The sequence below is a fragment of the Petromyzon marinus genome, chromosome 29 (genome assembly GCF_048934315.1).
Source record: "Petromyzon marinus isolate PM22_M1 ecotype Great Lakes invasive population chromosome 29, UKy_Petmar_22M1.pri1.0, whole genome shotgun sequence".
NCBI lineage: Eukaryota > Metazoa > Chordata > Hyperoartia > Petromyzontiformes > Petromyzontidae > Petromyzon > Petromyzon marinus.
This window is the reverse complement of record NC_133695.1, coordinates 1,164,130-1,185,601: the sequence shown is the minus strand read 5'-3', so window position 1 is coordinate 1,185,601 and position 21,472 is coordinate 1,164,130. Positions and strand designations below refer to the sequence as shown.

Here is a 21,472-nt window from a genome sequence, read left to right as displayed (position 1 = left end):
TCCCACACCTCAATATTAGCACAGTTGGATATATACGGTGCAAAAGAAGTTCAACATACATACATCTTCATGCAGTGGCGAGATGTGAACTACCTCGCCTGGTATGCAGGCTATCGTGGGTTTGATCCCGACCCTGACGCCTGTATATTTGGAGCTTGCATGTTCTCCCTGTGGTCGCGTGGATTTTTCTCTGGGTCCTCCGGGTTTCTCTCCACGTTTAAAAACATGCGTTTTGAGTATTTGGCTGCTATACATTTCAAAATGAAAAGCCATGATAAGCCACTTCGTTGAGCTGTCATTTGTTGCCAGGTCGCTTCTGAAAAAGAGCGACATGGCTCAGTGGACCTTACCTGGTAAAATAAATAAAAGTTTAGTTTATGAATAAATTGAGTTATTCATAGGACCTGCCAATTCTGATGCAGCACTTTCTGCACTGCATCGTTGAGATGCGATCCTCCGGGGCCTCTGCTCACATCGCGTCAAGCCAGCTGCCTTTCCCCTGCCCACCGCCCTCGGAAGCAAGTGGCCAATTTCAGCGGAACTCGCATTTCATCAATTGAAGCTCTGTCGTCCCGACAGTTCTGCTCTTTCACCTGAAGAAGGCTGCTTGAGTTGTGGCCGAAACGCCGTGAGAATTTTATTGTTTTATTTTATTATTTTATTCTCATTCTACGTGACTTTACCGAAAGAATCAAAGAAGATGAACTCACATTTCCATACACGCAGTGCTGTCTGGCACCTGGGAGCGAATCTCTGGGTGGGACTCCGGATATTTGGAAGCGTGGTACCCATTCCCCCCGTGTATCCCAGATAAACAGAGTTCGTATTGTGTTGCTAAAAACAATGAGATGTAGAGTCCATTTGTAGATTTCACAGCGCAGTTATTACCATGTTTTGCGTCTCAGAGAACTGATGAGAAGTTGCACAGTACCCCTCCCAAATCATCCTTCAAGTGGACATTTTATCCTTTGCACTGTAGATTTCACATTTTATCACATTCTGCCATGAGATTGTCATAAGTGAGTGGGCTGAGATCATCCACTCACCACACTTGAGAACCCGGTTTAATCTGGTGACTTTCCAGATTTAAACTGACCACCTCAGCAGTGCAGGCCCATGGTTCAGACCTCAAAGAGACATCCAGCCACCTCTTCTCAACCTTTTTTGGTGATGCTTTGTTGGCAGTAGTGTACAAGCAAAATTTAACAAAATAACTCCACACGTTCGTCAATAACACTGCCTTGAAAAAAGAAATAACCGCAACGTTTCGGGCAATGGTCCTCCTTCACAGCAAATAGAGAGGCCAGGGAAGTGGAGCGACTCGTGTTATTGACTCACGTGTTGAGATTTCTTCTAAGCTTGCATGTACCACATCACAGTACAGTAAATACACACTGTCCACACACAAGTTGTGTTTTACACTCTGCCCAGCATCCACAAAAAGACAACAACGACGCAATCCGCATGATCAACTAACATTTATTTGTTACTGAAAAATATTGAATTCGTCATTGGTAAAAAAGCGAACAATTACGAAGTGATTAGCATGTGAGTGGTGTCAGTGAATATTACGCAATCCATATTTGTTGTAAAGAGGATTTTGAGTTTATGCTTTTATCATAATGCTTTGGTCGTTCTGCGTCGCAGTGATGTGTGTTGAAAAGGGAGCTTTCCCCAGCGGTCTCTTCAGAATATATGGGCGATCGTTGTCTTTGCTGCGAAGAGAAATGGTCGTGTAATGCTTAGCACACTGTTGTATAAACCCAGCATCCTGGGTCTGATTCCCAGCGATGGATGGTATCTGAACTTGTCCTGGGCCTTCCCCGCGCTCAACTTAGCTGTACACGGAGTAGCTCATTCCGTGTTGAGAGCGTCAGCAAAGTGGAGACGAAGTCAACCGGGCAAGCTTTTGGCATCGCTTAACACCTCAGAGGATTATATGAAGGGCCTTTGTCTAGGCGTGAGGATTGCATGTTCTTTGGCTCAGACTTCTGTATGGTGTGAAGCAGTGGTGTGAAATGTGAGTGCATGATTCACTACGGTTAGTGTGCGGTGTATTTGCCACAGGTTGTTGCTTGATAGACGCAGGAAATTGCGTTGATCTTCAAGAATTCCACCCAGGGCTGGCTCCAGATGTCGAGTGTGCACTTGGCAGCCGGCAACAATAAATATGGCTCTTACGTTAAATGTACAAGCAGCTTAGGCTGGCGAACTTTACATTGCAGGTGGTGCAGCTTTGCAGGGATTAAACACGATTTGCAGAAATGGAAAACTTTGCAAATTATGAGCTATCTCCATGCATTTATGTAATGTGTACAGACGTACACGTACAGCACGTTTATCAATCAACTGGTGGATGAGGTTCTCTCCACAGCGTGCATGCTCTGAGTAGTATTTGAAAATACTTCACCAGAAAAAAATCTGGGTTCACACCACTCTTATTGTTTACCATCACCTTGCCATGGGACACGTCATTGTAGGTTATGCATTTCTCTACGGTCTTCTCTTTTGGGGCAGTCGGTCTCTCTCATGGATACCGTGACCAGGTAGCGAACGCCTCTGACGACTTGATGGCAAATACATAAACCTAGCCCTTTTGGACGTGCGTGCGCGCACACAGACAATCACAAGTATGAGTAGCTTAATTTTCACTGAATGTGCAGAGCTATTGTCCACGTGTTAAATAAATCATTAATTAATTGAAACGTGAGATGGGTTGATAATAAAGTGGGTAAAAACTGTGAATGCTTGACGTGGAAAATATCACTCTTAAGTTTGAGCATTTATCTTAAATGAACCAAAATTGCCTTGTAAAAATGCGGGTACACATTTTGACTACTGCAACACATCAATACATAAATAGAGTCTTGATTAAAGCAGAATAAATGTAAACATGAATCAGTATTCATGTCCATGTACAGCTCTTGTGTCAATCCACTGGTGGATGAAGGCCTCCCAGTGCCAAGTGCGTGATGCTGGTGGTTAAAGTCCCATAATGCACCACGCAGGACAGTGCAGGTTGTTGGTAAAGCGGCAAGCACAGATGTTGGAGCACAGCAGTACAATACAACAATTGGAGAGTTCAGCACTTCCCTATCTTACCAAAAACATGGTGCAGGAGAATTCCACTTATCCGTGGTGATGTGTGGAACCAATATCGCGAATTCTATTATCCGAGGTTTTACTTATCCGCAAATAAATAATTGTGGATAATCACAGAAAACAGAAAGTATAAGGCGGTTAACATAGGAGGGGTTATCCTGTACATACCATTATTTGTTCATGGTGTATGCATATATACACATATGTATAACATACACCGTTATCACTTTAAAAAACGCATTCAAATGCTTTGTGTAAATTTTGAAAGAGCCCAGCTTCATGCGAACACACCTGCGAATGCGCCTTCGCAATGTCATCGGCCTTGATCCAGTCAGCTTTGCTGGATCCTTGGCTGATCTTTGCCATGGCATGGTCCACGATGGCCGTGTACCTCCGAGCTGTCGGGGTCGTGCGGGACGAGGGCCGCCCGTCATCGCGCCGCCAAAGGCGGGCAGCTCACCTGCCATCAGGCACAGCAGCGGCAACACTCGCATCACAGATGACGCTTCTTCTCTCAAGCAGGTGCAGAGCGGAGTGAAGCTGTGCAACGGATACGGCCAGGCTTTTAAAGGAAAGTATTCCAGCCACTTGCACCAACCACGTAAATGTCAACCCACACGGTTTAGACCGTATTCTTGTACAGGATAATTGAGTCTTTCAGGTCCATAAGGCGGACAGCCGTTTCAATACGGGCAAAATAAAATGTCTGTTTGTGTTTCTCCCTTGTGATGGGACTTTGTAGGATGAACGTTGAGATTTATAGGGGCACGGGGTGACCAATAAGGTCTGAATTGGCCTGTAGTAAGGTACAGTGAGGGAAAAAAGTATTTGATCCCCTGCTGATTTAGTACGTTTGCCCACTGACAAAAAAATGATCAGTCTATAATTTTAATGGTAGGTTTATTTGAACAGTGAGAGACAGAATAACAACAACAAAATCCGTAAAAACGCATGTCAAAAATGTTATAAATTCATTTGCATTTTAATGAGGGAAATAAGTATTTGACCCCTCTGCAAAACATGACTTAGTACTTGGTGGCAAAACCCTTGTTGGCAATCACAGAGGTCAGACGTTTCTTGTATTTGGCCACCAGATTTGCACACATCTCAGGAGGGAATTTGTCCCACTGCTCTTTGCAGATCTTCTCCAAGTCATTAAGGTTTCAAGGCTGACGTTTGGCAACTCGAACCTTCAGCTCCCTCCACAGATTTTCTATGGGATTAAGGTATGGAGACTGGCTAGGCCACTCCAGGACCTTAATGTGCTTCTTCTTGAGCCACTCCTTTGTTGCCTTGGCGGTGTGTTATGGGTCATTGCCATGCTGGAATACCCATCCACGACCCATTTTCAATGCCCTGGCTGAGGGAAGGAGGTTCTCACCCAAGATTTGACGGTACATGGCCCCGTCCATCGTCCCTTTGATGCGGTGAAGTTGTCTTGTCCCCTTAGCAGAAAAACACCCCCAAAGCATAATGTTTCCAACTCCATGTTTGACGGTGGGGATGGTGTTCTTGGGGTCATAGGCAGCATTCCTCCTTCTCCAAATAAGGCGAGTTGAGTTGATGCCAAAGAGCTCCATTTTGGTCTCATCTGACCACAACACTTTCACCCAGTTGTCCTCTGAATCATTCAGATGTTCATTGGCAAACTTCAGACGGGCATATATATGTGCTTTCTTGAGCAGGGGGACCTTGCGGGCGCTGCAGGATTTCAGTCCTTCACGGCGTAGTGTGTTACCAATTGTTTTCTTGGTGACTATGGTCCCAGCTGCCTTGAGATCATTGACAAGATCCTCCCGTGTAGTTCTGGGCTGATTCCTCACCGTTCTCATGATCATTGCAACTCCACGAGGTGAGATCTTGCATGGAGCCCCAGGCCGAGGGAGATTGACAGTTCTTTTGTGTTTCTTCCATTTGCGAATAATCGCACCAACTGTTGTAACCTTAAATTTTGATTTAAAGCTTTCGTGACTGCAGTAATTAATATTCTTAGTTATTTCGGTAAAGTCACGTTGAAGGGAAACAACAATATATTTTATTATTTTGTTGTTTCCCTTCAACGTGACTTTACCGAAAGAACTAAGAATGTTGTCACCTTCTCACCAAGCTGCTTGGCAAAGGTCTTGTAGCCCAATCCAGCCTTGTGTAGGTCTACAATCTTGTCCCCGACATCCTTGGAGAGCTCTTTGGTCTTGGCCATGGTGGAGAGTTTGGAATCTGATTGATTGCTTCTGTGGACAGGTGTCTTTTATACCGGTAACAAGCTGAGATTAGGAGCACTCCCTTTAAGAGTGTGCTCTTAATCTCAGCTCGTTACCTGTATAAAAGACACCTGGGAGCCAGAAATCTTTCTGATTGAGAGGGGGTCAAATACTTATTGCCCTCATTAAAATGCAAATCAATTTATAACATTTTTGACATGCGTTTTTCCGGATTTTTTGTTGTTATTGTCTCTCACTATTCAAATAAACCTAACATTAAAATTATAGACTGATCATTTCTTTGTCAGTCGGCAAACGTACAAAATCAGCAGGGGATCAAATACTTTTTTCCCTCACTGTAGGTAGCACTGATAAGGGGTTGACAGATATGAGACAGCATAGACTCACTCGTCCGCTTCGCTCGGCTGACCTGGCCTCCTCCGCACCCCATGCCCACTGCGGCTCATTGCCCAGTAAACTTGCGGCGTTGATCCAACATTGGCCCGATGTTCCGTGTTGACTGGGTATCGGTGGTCAATCCTTCACTCACTCCCCCACTCATCTTTGACTCTCCCCTTCCTCCTCTCTTCTCACCTTCAAACCGCGGTTCCTGTAATGTAATGTTGGCAAGAAGTTAACTACCTCGTCTGGTATACCAGAGGTCGTAGGTTCAATCCTGACACCTTTATATTTGGAGTTTGCATGTTCTCTTCACGGTCACGTGGATTTTCCTGTTTTTTTCCCTCCACATTTAGAAAGATCCGTTTAGAGCATTTGGCTGCTATACAATTCCATGCGATAAGCCACTTTGTTGAGTGGTCATTTGTGGCCAGGTTGCTTCTGAAAAAGATCTATATGGCTGTGGGCCTTACCTGGCCTTACCTGGTTAAATAAAAGGTTTAGTTTATCGTTAGTTTAGCCATGTCAATCCTTGATACTGGGAGAAAATTTGATTGGCCGGACGCTTGGAATTGGAAGTCATGGATGGATGTGAGGGCAATGGATGATAAGTCTCACTGTATTTGTGACCCTTTAACAAACTGTACCAAAAAATATTACTCGAACAGAAAAATAAGATCAACATTTTATTTCAAATTCAGAATTATTAGTGTAAAATACTGCCTAAGAACGGAGCAAAATGCATGCAAATTATAGTATTTTAGCAAAATACAGTTACACAACACCATGTTAGATATATGCTTGCAATGCTTGTGTTTGTATTAAGAAGATAGCTCTAAGTGAGTTGGGTGACAGATCATTTTCAGGAAACAAGGATAAGATGGGAACAGAACTGAGGGTATAGACCAGCTTTACGAATCATTTAGAACTACAAAGACCACACATTGTTACGAGGTCAAGCGGTTTCGTGATTTACATAGGATGGATGCCACATTCTTCACTGAGGGCATTTCTTGAGAACTCTCAGAAAATCCATCCAGGGTTGGCTCCAGATGTCCAGTTCACAGACCAGAGACTGGGACACGCAAAAAACAAACGAGTTTTAACCACGGATGGCAAATGCAACATGAATACCTGCATATGTTGAATGAAATTTGTTCTGCCCAGGATGCTGACCTGGTGTAATGGTTAGCACAGTGGACTTGCAATCCAACAATATCCCAGCGCAGCAGTTTTTAAAAAAGTGAAAGTTGCTTGCATCCCCCTCACCTCTGACCACCCAGCAATATAAATGGGTGCACCACAGTTCGTAAATGGGCAGGACGGGTGTGGAAGAGTAGGCCAAAAATACTCTCGGGGAGTTCTCTAGAGCTTTCTCCAGTAGAGGCACATTCACCAGCAATGGCATAAGCAAGAAGTTGCAGGGCTGAATCTTTACCTTTTGTTGTGAATAATTGCAATACTCCGAATATTTAACATAAATCTGGTGCATAATTCCCTTCCCATTTTAGTTGCTTTTTTACTGCCGTCATTAAATGTTACCCTTCCATTCTGTGCACAATAATATAACATTGTGCAGTCTACTGCTGAGGTGGACTTGAGGTGAAGTGTTAAAATAAATATGCTATATATAAGCCCAGCAACCTGATTTTTATTCCTGTCTGTGGCTAACATCAGTGGCACGTGACATCTGAACTGGTTTTGGGGTCACATTTACCAACTGGCACTGACCAGTGGTGAAGCAAGGCCAAACAACATTCGTAACTGACAATGCATGGCCTTCATCCAACTGTGGCTTGACTAGTACTCTGGTGCTATTTATTAAAATACATATTTTAGTGAATGTATCTTTTTATGTCGTTAATGTATTCGTATTCCTATACTTAAGCTGTAAAAAAAAATCACGTTTATGAGTGATAAATGTGTATTTGTGTATTTTTAATATTGATGTTTACAAAAACACTTTGGCAGTGAATATGTACGGTGCTACTGAATCCCACGTTCATTAAATGTAGATTGCTCCACTGATGATTACCTTGCCAGCGTTGACCGAGTTGTACGTGGAGCAGTTGTCAGGGCTCTGAGATTTGGGGCAGTAAGTTTCTCTCAGCTTCACTGTGATTAAGTAACGTACGCCACTGACAATCTGAATAAAATGCACACATAAGAGACAAACACACAGGTAGAAACTAAAATATCAGAGCCAACATCACAAGTTTAAAATACACGAAGCAGAATTACTGCAGAGCACTGCAGAAGCATCACAACACAACAGCGCCTCCTATTATAATCTTAGTTCTTTCGGTAAAGTCACGTTGAAGGGAAACAATAAAATAATAAAAAAATATATATATAAAACAATAAAAATTCTCACGACGTTTCGACCATAACACAAACAGTCGTCTCCTATTGTTTACCATCACAACAGCGCCTCCTATTGTTTACCATCACAACAGCGCCTCCTATTGTTTACCATCACAACAGCGCCTCCTATTGTTCACCATCACAACACAACAGCGCCTCCTATTCTTAGCTCTTTCAGTAAAGTCACGTTGAAGGGAAATAATAAAATATATATATAAAACAATAACAATTCTCACGACGTTTCGACCACACCTGATGACGACCGTTTGTGTTATGGTCGAAACGTCGTGAGAATTTTTTATTGTTTTATATATATTTCATTATTTTATTGTTTCCCTTCAACGTGCTTTTACCGAAAGAACTAAGAATATGAATTACTGCAGTCACGAAAGCTTTAAATCAAAAGCGCCTCCTATTGTTCACCATCAGAACAGCGCCTCCTATTGTTCACCATCACAACACAACAGTGCCTCCTATTGTTCACCATCACAACAGCGCCTCCTATTGTTCACCATCACAACAGCGCCTATTGTTCACCATCACAACAGTGCCTATTGTTCACCATCACAACAGCGCCTCCTATTGTTCACCATCACAACACAACAGCGCCTCCTATTGTTCACCATCACAACACAACAGCGCCTCCTATTGTTCACCATCACAACACAACAGCGCCTCCTATTGTTCACCATCACAACACAACAACATTGTTCCGCGAGACCAGGGCTCGGGCAAACCAAAACAGCAAAAAAATTCTAATTCACTTTAAAAACAAAACAACTCAATACATGAAGAGCCGCAATGCACGTTGTGAATACTATAAGTGAATACTATACGTTGTGAATACTATAAGTGAATACTATACGTTGTGAATACTATAAGTGAATACTAGACGTTGTGAATACTAGACGTTGTGAATACTAGACGTGAATACTAGACGTTGTGAATACTATATGTGAATACTAGACGTTGTGAATACTAGACGTGAATACTAGACGTTGTGAATACTATAAGTGAATACTAGACGTTGTGAATACTCTATGTGAATACTATAAGTGAATACTAGACGTTGTGAATACTAGACGTTGTGAATACTAGACGTTGTGAATACTAGACGTGAATACTAGACGTTGTGAATACTATAAGTGAATACTAGACGTTGTGAATACTCTATGTGAATACTATAAGTGAATACTAGACGTTGTGAATACTATAAGTGAATACTATAAGTGAATACTAGACATTGTAAATACTATAAGTGAATACTAGACGTTGTGAATACTATAAGTGAATACTAGACGTTGTGAATACTATAAGTGAATACTAGACGTTGTGAATACTCTATGTGAATACTATAAGTGAATACTAGACGTTGTGAATACTATAAGTGAATACTAGACGTTGTGAATACTATATGTGAATACTATAAGTGAATACTAGACGTTGTGAATACTATAAGTGCATACTATAAGTGAATACTATATGTGAATACTATAAGTGAATACTGAACGTTGTGAATAATATAAGTGAATACTAGACGTTGTGAACACTATAAGTGAATACTATAAGTGAATACTATACGTTGTGAATACTATAAGTGAATACTATAAGTGAATACTATAAGTGAATACTAGACGTTGTGAACACTATAAGTGAATACTAGACGTTGTGAATACTATAAGTGAATGCTATAAGTGAATACTAGACGGTGGTGGTTTCTTCATAAACAACTGTTAAGAAGCAGCGGCAGCTCGCTCAAGACGCATTAAACTCGCCACACGTGACCATCTGTTAAACTTCTTTCGCACCATACGTAGCCATGCGTGCTGTTCGCACAGCAACGTAACCCATTACGCGTGATCTGTACGGCTCCACGAGAAAACAACGACAAGAGAAAACGTGCCTCTCTTAAAGAGACATTCTCACACACACAACCGGCCTTGGCGATATTGAAGAGCACAGAGAGAGGGGAACAACTCCTCGTTGCCCTACCTGAGACTTGGCTCTGACAACTCTGTCGGCCTTCTGCCAGTTGGGGCTATCCGATTCGTCGTTGAGCTTCTGCATGGCTTGGGCGACGATCTCCTGCACCTCTGCGTTGTTGCGGTTCAGCTTCTGGAAGCCTCCCACCATTCTCTCTCCCCGCACCACCGACACCACCACCACCGACGCCACCACGCACAGCAGCACGGCACGAGCGCTCGGAATCATCTCGGATCGGCTCGGACGTCCTTCAACTTGACTGCCTTCGCTCTTTACAAACCTGGCCCCAACTTCTCGAGCGAGACGCAGGCGACGTGCGAGAGAGAGAGAGAGCGAGCGAGTAGCTCGTTGTGTATTATAAAGCCACCGGCTGATGCGGTACAACAGCGACACACGGTGCACTTGTTTGTGTGCACGTCCGGACACAACAGGGCCCCCCCCCCCTTTCTCCTTCCGGGGCAGTGGCAGGGGCGGGTTACATAGCGGTCACTTTTTTAATATTAATATTTAAAGAGGATTTCGCACATGTGGCACTTTTTTTTGTCATCATTTACTGGAATTGCTCACGCTGGCGAAGAGAAAGTGCGTGTGTGCAAAACTGATCAAAACAAAGTTTACTTGTACTGTGTAAATTATTGCCCAAATGTGCAACTTTGAGTAAACGTTGCCATGCAATTGGAAACCATCGGACTAGCATAGGCTAAATGTTCAATGTTTGCTGGGTTGTCTACCCCTCCAACGCCATTTCCACCACCATAAAGCTTCTCTAATACAGTATGTATATACTGTAGCAGTTATAATATAATGGATTGTATCTATGGTATTTGCTCGACAATAGTCGTTATGTACATTTGAAAATTAGTTTTTAATGTCACTGGTTATAGGAATTGATTCAACGATATTGTTTTTTTGTGCCAAATTTCAGCTTTTAACTATTCTGGAAGTGAAAGTTCATTTATCCCCTCCCCCATATTATGGGGGCCCAAATGGCTCATTTGTTTCAAGGTGGCATTTTTGACCATCTAAAACTGGGGAACTATAGTGGCCTCACATACTCTTTGGTACAAGTGCCATCTAAATCAGTTGATCATGGATGCTATAGAACTGACAGACATGGGAATTGTCATACCCTTAGCTTTATTGCAGTATATTCAATTCCAAAATGAAGAAATATCAAGTAGAGTAACGTATAAACCAGAGAAGAATTTTGCAGGTAAATCAATCGCAAAGTAAAACCACTGTCTGAGTCTGCACACATTGTCATGAATGTTTACATTTGTTTGTGTGGAGTGTCACTAGCAGTATTATTTAGCAAAACCAAAATAACACAAAGCCAACAAAAATACAGAGAGAAGAAAATCACAAAGTCAGTAAATAAGCAACCTCATGATGGCTGGTTTAGTCATGTACAAATTGATCATTTCAGCAATGAAAACACATTCTGATGTGGCAGGGTGGCTCATTTCCAAGTACTGAGATGATGCCGCTGAGATCCTGGGATCGAATCCAGTCAGTCGGGATTCTTGAGGGAAATGAGTTGCTGGTCTCAATCTGGTCACTTCGGTGAAATGTCTACCAGGTTTGTCCAAGTCAGTAACTCGGATATTCTGCAATCAGCACACCACATCCAGTATACCTCTGGCAATACTCGTCACACGCTTAGTAGTGACCCAGAAAATATTGAGAACTTAAGCGATACCGGTCACCAATGACTGCCTACATGCAAAAAACCCATCAAATCAAACTTGGTTTTGCACTTAATTTGGATAAATTCTAGATCTGAGAATAGAATTGAAATACTGTAGAATATATCGGCTTGACTGTCATGATAAACATTATTCTCGTATGGGAGAGTGGTGAGAAAGAGCTCTACTCTGTGGATCAGTTAAAATGAAGGGATCTCAAAGATAGCTCTATATCCACTTCCATGGGATGTTTTGAAACAATATGGGTTACAATGCTCTGCGAGAAATCCAACAGGACACTTCATATTCTTAGTTCTTTCGGTAAAGTCACGTTGAAGGGAAACAATAAAATAACATGATGCCAATCAAGTTGTGGGAAAAACGCATTTTTAAGTACATTCTTGCATTTATACTCACAATATTTTCAATTTTCAAGCAGCCCCCAAAACTAACATGTCATGGGGCATTCATCCAGCAGTGGATTAACAAAGGGTTGTAAGACATTTTGGATTTTTTTTCATATGGCCCCTACAGCCATTGAAGATTCCACATGCTCCACAATATTAGTACTTTTGGTATTTGCACCATATACTGTAGACACAGTACTGTCCAAACGCCTCTGGTGTTATGTTTTGGACAAGATTTTTGATTTCACAGCCCTTTGTCTGTTCGCTTCTGGAAGAAGGCTTCCGCATTCTGGATGAAGTATGATTACACAAAAATTACAGGATACAATAAGTACAGCACAATTAAAACCAATATTTATATTTTCATCAAGTTCCTGCCACTATGCACGATATGGTGGCGTATCAGTCAGCAGCATCATCAGCCATGATCAATGCACTGCTGAAGGCATCCCCACAACCGAAGTTACCATACCACTTAAAATAACAAAAATGTTTAAGCATCAGAGTTTAATTTAAAAGTGAATCAAATTTGTATTATTACTGATAAGGAAGACCCTTATAATGTTGTCGGGGTAATGGTACAAAATGTTCAGAAATTGCAATTGGAATATAAAGCATGTGATTATCATAGCCTGTGCAGTGGTGTATGGCTCATGAAGTCATGATGCCGACAGAATGCAAGTTAATTCATGTTGTCTAAATTACACATCTTCTCAACTTCCAGTTCCGGATCCCATGGTCGGTCAACCATTTCCACAATACAGATGGAGGTCTGGAACAATACACACACAAAAGTTAAAATGTATGTTCAATTGCAGGACAAGATCACAATCAATTTGACAATGTTCGCCACTACCATTTCCTTTAAATAGAAATATATACTTTACAGCGGTAGGTTGTTTTCAACAATGACCACAAATACAGTTCATTTTAAGAGTTATGTTTGAGATGTTTCCCTGTTACAATACACTATATAATGTATTGCCTTATAATAAACCTAGTTCCATTATGAAAGGTAGAGGTGGACCTCTGAAACTGCTTGCTCGTGCTCCTGCTGGTGGAAGGACCTCTAAGATGGAGCTCTGGACAGTATCCCAAGGGGGTAATTACCCTACTCGCTATACACTGGCCAAACGCCTTGACAGGTGTGGGAGTACCCACACTTTACCCCACCACATGGGAAACTGTGGAGTACCCATTCATATTGGACATCCGTGAAGAGAAAAACAGCTTTATAGCTCATCGGATTCCTCCAGTAAAAAAATAAAGGTGCTGATTCTGATATTGCTGGGAAAGAGAGGCGGGGGGTGCATTTAAGTAGCATGCACCTCTGGCTTAACTGCCACGCGGGGAGATCGAAACCAGCGACCTCTACATTTGCATTGGCACGGCGACCGCATCTCCCCCACCTCCCCTGTTCTACTGTCATGCAGTGCGAATGACAAATGTGGAATTTGTTTAATTGTCTAATACGTGACCCGTTATGCATTTTTACATGGCAGTTGATGCTACTGTTGTATTGGAAACATCGGTGGTAACGTATTCACCACCTAAATTAAACTTGAGTGTATTTATTTATTTAGTAATGCAATGGAATTGTGCCGTACTTGCACTTTAGTTATACAAAATGACTGCACCTTTCCGATGTTGGTGTCAGTGGCGGTCTCGCAGATTTCCAGGGCTTCAGATTTGGGGCATTTTGTTTCTCTCAGCTGGACTTTGACCGCATAGCGGATTCCGTTGATAACCTGGTAAAAAAATAAATATGGTTTAGAGGTAATGCATCGATAGACTTATACTGGAGCATGCTACTGGCACACTGCACCTCCGATTAGCGCGGTAGGGGTACGTACGGTGCGAAAGAAGTTCAACATACAGTACATGGTGGTCCAGGTGTCTTGTGACCCTCCCCCCATTGCATTCTCTAGAACTTAACATTTTAAGGTTCATTTAAAAGAGACATTAATATGCAAAGGAAAAATGTTAGGGGTCAAATAATTGGAGAGGTCACAATACATCTGAGCCACCCTGTACACATGTACATACTGCAGAGCCACATGCACACCAGCAACCACTCCACTCACACATTCACTTTACCGTAACATACAAAACACATGACACATTGAGTGCATTGTATGTAGTAAAGAACGTCCATAATGCAACAGCATGCAAAGAGTAATGCGGCCATTACGACCCATTGAGCCGCCTTTGATGGGCCCTTCCATTAAGTTATTGGAACATTGCAGTACTGTACGGTCTCATAAAAGGCACAATTATGGCTGACACAGCTTTAATGAAGTTATTGTGATTGTCTCTTAATTATTACAGTGACACGTCAGTCACTAATATACTCGAGAGGTTATATAGGGTGTGGTGTTGATCGGAGGTAGGCCCAGTCCAAATTCCTGTACATTCATATTCAAAATACCAGACGATACAATCATGCAGTATACAGTTCAGTACGCGTAAAAACACACCGGTTAATCTGATCGTATATCAAAACACTTCTCTATCTCGGGTTCCCACCATTCTCACTGTAACACAAACGCAGATATATAAATACATCACGCTAATAAGGCTGGGCCTCTCAATACTGTTAGAGTACGTAGACGAATACCACAAAGGTTCAACGCAATACCGGGACAAGAGGTGGTGGGCACAAATCAACTCCCTGCCCACCCCTGCACGCACAGATGCCGAAATCCCGTGCAACAACAACAACCACCATTCGCTAGGTGCACGTTGAGGCCCCGCAAGTGCTACGGGTCGACCGACTGAGACGACTGAGATGACTGGCTGATGCACCACCTGTGTCCCCTACTGTGCCAACTTGTTGTGCTTTAGCCACCCGGCGCTCCGCTCGTTGTTGTGAGCGTCGCTCCTCCGCCCTCCGTTGTTGTTGGAGGGCGACTGCCTCCAACTGCCCAGTAGCGTCCTTCACGAGCCTCCTCCTGCACAGAGGCCGATCTTGACACCGCTGGTACCAGTCATCGGCAAGTCCACTCAGCTCCACGTCCTCCTGTACCACATCACTCCATTTCTTCTCTAGCCCGTGCCACGCCCATTTAGCCCCCTCGATCCGGCCGAACAAAAGCTGTTTCGGCATGCGGTGGCTAGGCATGCGGGCTACATGACCCAGCCAACGCAGCCTTGCCTGCCGGAGGAGCTCACCGACGGGACCTTGCCCAGATCTTTCAAGGATTTGTGAGCTCTTCACACAATCCAGCCTGGTTAAACCCAGGATGGACCGTAAGCAGGCCAGCCTAAATGTTTCCAACCGGCGAAGATGCTCCATTAAGGGGGTCCACGTTTCGCAAGCGTATAGAAGGGAGGGAATGACCGTGGCCGAGAAGACCTGAAGCTTAGTGCGGAGTGACAGACCAGGTAGCTTCCACACAGCGTTACGCAACCGATGAAAAGATATTGCCGCTCGACTGATTCGGAGTGAGACCTCTGCTGTTAAACTGGAGCCGGTCATAAGCACACTGCCCAGGTATGGGAAACTCTCCACTCTCTCCACAACTGCCCCATCACCGATTGGGAGTTGTGGGGGTGGAGTGTCCGATGGTTCAAAATACCCAGGCAGGTGCTTAGTTTGGGTGGGGCTGATGGTAAGGCCCCATCTCTTAGTGGCACGCTCCAGTCTCAGCAGCAGCGTCTCCAACTCCTCCTCTGAATGAGCAGCTATTACCAAATCATCGGCATACATAACGTGGTTGAGCAATAGGGAGCCATCCCTTGACCGCACCCAGGCATCGATCAGCCTCCCATTATATCTGTACCAAATGGAGATTCCCCCGGTACAGCTATTGAAGGCTTCACGAACTACGTGGTCAAAATAGATGTTAAATAATGTGGGAGCCAGAGGACATGCCTGTCGCACCCCAAGGTGTACAGGGAATGGCTCTGACTCCCGGCCACGTAGTTTTACCCGGGCCCGCTCACCATCATGAAGGTCCTTAATGATCGTGAGCAGAGGGTCAGGGACTCCAAAAGCACGAAGAACAACCCAGAGCCCAGGCCTACAGATGGTATCATAGGCCTTGACCAGGTCAATAAAGCAGAGATGTAGGTCTTGTTGGAATTCCCTACACCTCTGCTGCAGCAGACGGACAGAAAATATGGCATTTGTGCAGGACCGCCCTTTCCTGAAACCGCATTGTGGCTCCGCAAGCCTCTCCTCAGCGTGCCTGGCAAGGCGATGTTGAATAATCCTTGCCAGGACCTTTCCCGGCACACTGAGGAGTGAGATGCCCCTATAGTTGTTACAGTCTGTGCGGTCCCCCTTCTTAAAGAGGGGGACCACCAGGGCATCCTTCCAATCCTGCGGAACCCGTCCAGTGGTCCAGACTGTTGTTGTGATGTCATATAGGGCAGACTGTGCACAAACGCCACCCTCCCTAAGCATTTCGCTTGGGAGATCATCTCTGCCCGCTGCCTTTCCTGGTCTCAAACTCCGGATCGCCTTCAGTACTTCCTCAACAGATGGTACTTCAGCCAGCCACTCACATGGGGTGATTTCTTCCAATATTTGAGGCACCGCAGCCTCAGCAGGGTCATCCTCACTTTGTGCCACAATGTTTTCCTGGCTGAGGGATTTTCCCTCCCCCAGGACTTCACAGAAATGCTCAGCAAATCTGCAAACCTGTTCCTGGGGGTCGGAGATTGGATCACCGTTTTTTCCCCTAATGATGGTAATAGGTGTGGCGCTGCAGGTTACTTTTTTGATGGAGTTAAATAGAGTTTTGTGATCGCGGGCCACTGAGGAGACTCCACCTCCTCAGCAACCCGCGACCACCACCCATCCTTGCAGCACCTCACGGCTCTCCGAACCTCCGAGCGAAGGCTGCGGTAAGCCTCCTCATTCTCTGACGTGGGATTCTGTAGCCGATGACAGTGGGCCTGTCGCTTTTTCTCAACCATCCTGAACACCTCCTCTGTCAGCCATGGTCTCTGGGTAGGTCTGGACCGCGTACCCAAAGCAGCCATTTTAGCTGCATGAGTCACAGTCCTAAACCTCGCCCATTTACCCTCGACATCAGGAGGAGTGGGGGACGATGCCAACCACAGCCGCAAGCGATGATGAAATTCTCGCTTGCAACTTTCATCAGATAACTGAGACCAGGCCACTTTAGGTTGGAATGGGGTCCTGGGAGTACACCCACCGCTGGAGTGGAAGAATGGCAGGCGCATCTTACAGATGACTAGTCGATGGTCAGAGGGCAGGTCAGCTCCACGGTAGGTCCTGGTGTCAAGGACATGGGCTCGCATCCGCTGGTCCGTCACTATGTAGTCCAGCAGATGTTCTTGCTTGGACCCGGCATGCATCCATGATGTTGTGTGGATGCGCCGATGCCGGAACAGCGTGTTGGTAATTACAAGCCCATGGGCTGCACAAAAATCTAGCAGCCTCCTACCGTTGTTATTGAGCTGATCTGGCCCATGCCCTCTAATCACCCCAGACCAGGTGCCAGCATCATGACCAACTCGGGCATTAAAGTCACCCAACAAGATGACTCTATCCCGAGGGGCCACTTTAGCCAGCACCTGTGACAGGAGGTCATAGAAGGCATCTGACTCATCGGCTTTGCCTCCCTCCACGGATGTTCGTCTTTGGTGGGGGCATAAGTAACCACGACCACCACTCCTCGCCTCTGGTTGATGGGAAGACGAGCCCAAAGTAGCTTGGGGCTTACAGCTTCCCACACCTCACTGCCACGCTCCCACGCCCCCTTCATTCTTTTGTTCAAAAAAAGAGCCACACCCTGTTGTTTGGCAGTCTCCTGCCCCGAGTAGAGGACTGTCCACCCCTCATGGTGGCAGGAGCCAGAACCGGTCCACCGGACCTCCTGAATGCCACAGAGATCCGGACGGTACCGGTCCAGCTCCCGACAGAGCAGTGGCAGCCTCTCCTCCGCAGTGAGCGTTCGAACATTCCACGTGGCCATCCGTAGTGGCTTTTCGTTTTTTCTGGAGGAGACCCGAGGGTAGAGATTCAATCTCCTGGCTCTGCCAAATGGGGTTTGGCCAGGAGACATCATAGACGCCTGTCCCCCCGGGGCCTCCGGCACAAGCTTATTAGTTACATATTGTATTCGTGGTTTAGTGGTAATTTATTGAAGGTGGAGGGGTTACCAGCCCCTCGCTCCCGTCCAGAGACCCTGTTTAGCCCCTGTGGCGGTTACAGACGCCATGAGGGGAGGAGGAGCCAATCGGAATCGGAATTGGCTCCTCCCCCCACAGCACTGTCCACGACAGAGTTGCCCGTCCGGCACCGCGAGGAGGTAGCGGGTTGTTTTGCACACATGTACACACATAGACACACATGTACACACATAGACACACATGCACACACATAGACACACATGCACACACATAGACACACATGCACACACATGTACACACACACATAGACACACAGACACATGTACACACACAGACACACGCCTGTCGATGTGCACATATACACACCCATAGACACACAGACACACACACATGTACACACATAGACACACGCGCCTGTCCATGTACACACATAGACACACAGACGCACACGTGTGTACACACACATAGACACACGCGCCTGTCAATGTACACACATAGACACAGACACACACGTGTGTACACACACATAGACACACGCGCCTGTCCATGTACACACATAGACACACAGACGCACACGTGTGTACACACACATAGACACACGCGCCTGTCAATGTACACACATAGACACAGACACACACGTGTGTACACACACACAGACACACGCGCCTGTCCATGTACACACATAGACACACAGACGCACACGTGTGTACACACACATAGACACACGCGCCTGTCAATGTACACACATAGACACAGACACACACGTGTGTACACACACAGACACACGCGCCTGGCAATGTACACAATCTCTCTCCAACCAACCAGCCGACGTGTGTCGGCATCACGAACCTGCCTCTCCGCCGCCAAGATCTCGTCCACAGTCTCCCACGTGTCGCCGTCGCTCTCTGCGTTGATCTTCGCCAGGGCCTTGTCCAGCAGCATCATCATTTCGGCGTTGTCCACGCCGATGGGCAGGATGCCTCCAAGCAGCTGTGGCTGCTGCTCTACAGAGACGTCCTGCTGCTCTACAGAGACGTCCTGCTGCTCTACAGAGACGTCCTGCTGCTCTACAGAGACGTCCTGCTGCTGTGTGGAGGCGCCCTGCTGCTGCTGTGTTAAGTCGGGGACGAATGCGGCCACCGTGAAGCAAAGCAGCATCACGCGAGCGAGCGAAGGCATCTCGGGCGGATTGTTCGCTCGCCTTTGCTGGGCTCGTGGTGTGTTTTGGTCGTCGTCGTGTTATTACAGGAAATGAAAGAGCCCCTTTTTTAAAGTGCGGAGCGCGAGCCCGTGGGGGTTTTAGTGCTCTAAAGCCACGGAGCCTTCCTGGAACAGCGCCGCGTCGTAGGCGCACGTCAGCCGGTTGACTTTGCCGAGTCTGATAACATCAAGACGCCCAGTAACAAATATGTGGACGGACGAGGTGTGACATTACAAAAAGCCACCCGCGTTTGCTCAAACTTTTCAAACCCGTGGGACTTGTTTTTTGTCAAACGTAACCAGGAAGGCTTTGACCGGTGAAATTAACTCTTGTCAAATGAATGTGTCTGCTTGTGCTCACGGCGCGTACGATTCGCATCTAATAGCGGCATAGAAGTGCTGAAGACAACTCCGGTTTACCACGCAGTACTTTCTCAGTAGCGCAAGTACCCCGCAGAGAAAGACGAGACATACTGCAGTTAACTTTGGCCTAAAATTATGTTACATAATTATTCAATAGTTGGCAGCATATTTTAAAAACATAGTTTCGGGCCCAACACGTTGTGCTATTACATTACTTTACAAATACAGTAAAAGAGGTGTATTATGAAGGTAAACACGGCATGAACTAGACGGAGTGACAGCGCAACATCAGAAAATCACAGATTGATCACAAAAATATCCACTTAACTGTTTTCATAACTTTCATAAGTTTTCATTGCGTTACAGAAATCGTTCTTTTGACCTCAACGTTACATTAAAGTGTGTCTTTCGTTGAAAATCTCAGCTCTTCTAGAAATGCGAGTTACCTCACCTCCCCCGTTTTTTTTTTTTGGGGGGGGGACAAGTTAAATACAAATTAAGACGCTAAAGTAAAAGCATGAACCCCCACCACATTTGTAACACATTTCAGCTTTCTAAAGCTTCACCCTACCCCGATTTTGGTGGGGCCATTTTATTTGAATATGCAGAATGTGTCTGCTTAATGGGTATGTTAGAAGCCTGACATGTTTAGTTCATGTCAGTATCAGAAATTGCGGCTGCAAGAGTGTTGACAGAGGGAATTGTGATCCTATCAGCTTCGTTATCAATTAACAAAACATTTTGAAAGTACGAGCAGAATGATGTAGAGTAGTGAAAACCATAGAATAACTTTCCGGCTAAACGAATAGGTAAAGTCACAGCACGTTACCGCTTACATGTGTTCGTTTAGCATCATAGAGTACAGTACTGTAGTATATGTGTACAATACTGGTACATTTTATTGTGCAAGATATAACAATATCACAACCCTGCTACAACACACACAAACACGTCAATGTGTTCCCCAGCCACTAATGTACACTAATGTGATGATGTACAATTGTGTATTTGTAAAACCCTCTCTGCTGTCAATATTTAGGGCCACCTTTTCCCAGTCGAGACCGTTGCTAAAATGAATGTAATCTTTTCCATGGGTTTCACCAAGAATATCTTAATTGCAGCGTTGCTAACACCACCAGGCAATTGTGTAAATCCGGAAGAATGGCGACAGTCATCAAACTTTACAGCACTCGGGTAAGTGAAGACATTTCGATTTTTGACCTTTTTGACCTTTTGTTCCAAAATGGAGGCATGCCTCCTGACACTGCACCAAAATGAATGAAGCGCAACTTCTATGGGAGGAGTCTTGCTTTCAAAGTCAAACCTCCCCGTCAAGTACACACGCACACACCTACGTCATTCAGCTTAACATGAATGTCGGATGCAATTAAAATGGTCAAAGTTATTACCCTGTAAGTGGTCAAGCCGTAATTACACTGTAAGTGGTCAAGCCGATAATGACCTTATAAATAGGTATCTGAATTTGCTGAAACATTTCAGCACGTTCCACTTGTTATGCATTTGCTATTTTAAGTTGAGAGGCACATTCAAATCAATGTGTCTCCATGTGCTAGAGTGAATACAGTTTACAATCGTACAATACAAGTACTTACCACAGACATTACAGGACAATATTTTTCATCAGCCTGGAAGTGGTGGTGCA

The 21,472-nt window shown here is 44.9% G+C and overlaps 1 protein-coding gene across 2 annotated transcripts; it reads right to left on the bottom strand.

Annotated features, from left to right (window-relative positions):
* Positions 1-1,461: 1,461 nt before the first annotated feature.
* On the bottom strand, positions 1,462-20,189 carry LOC116947379 (cystatin-like). Of its 2 annotated transcripts, XR_012945598.1 has the most exons (6): positions 19,096-20,189; positions 13,779-13,889; positions 10,059-12,913; positions 7,738-7,848; positions 3,394-6,777; positions 1,462-1,715 (listed from the first exon to the last, which is right to left on the bottom strand). XR_012945598.1 is itself a non-coding variant. In XM_032963040.2 (5 exons), exons 1-3 carry the CDS (start codon positions 19,423-19,425, stop codon positions 12,824-12,826), a joined length of 531 nt encoding a protein of 176 aa, XP_032818931.1. In that variant the 5' UTR covers positions 19,426-20,173; the 3' UTR covers positions 6,376-6,777; positions 7,738-7,848; positions 10,059-12,823. The 2 variants fall into 2 exon arrangements, 1 of the variants encoding a protein (XP_032818931.1); XM_032963040.2 differs by lacking the exon at positions 1,462-1,715 and having other exon boundaries at positions 6,376-6,777; positions 19,096-20,173.
* Positions 20,190-21,472: the final 1,283 nt, after the last annotated feature.

Bases quoted from the DNA above. Each gene is read 5' to 3' on its own strand.
- LOC116947379 (XM_032963040.2), bottom strand. From the start codon at position 19,425: ATGCCTTCGCTCGCTCGCGTGATGCTGCTTTGCTTCACGGTGGCCGCA. The intron at 13,890-19,095 runs GTTCGTGATGCC...TTTTTTTACCAG, and splicing joins TCTTGGCGGCGGAGAGGCAG to GTTATCAACGGAATCCGCTA. The intron at 12,914-13,778 runs GTGCAGTCATTT...GTATTGTTCCAG, and splicing joins CTGACACCAACATCGGAAAG to ACCTCCATCTGTATTGTGGA.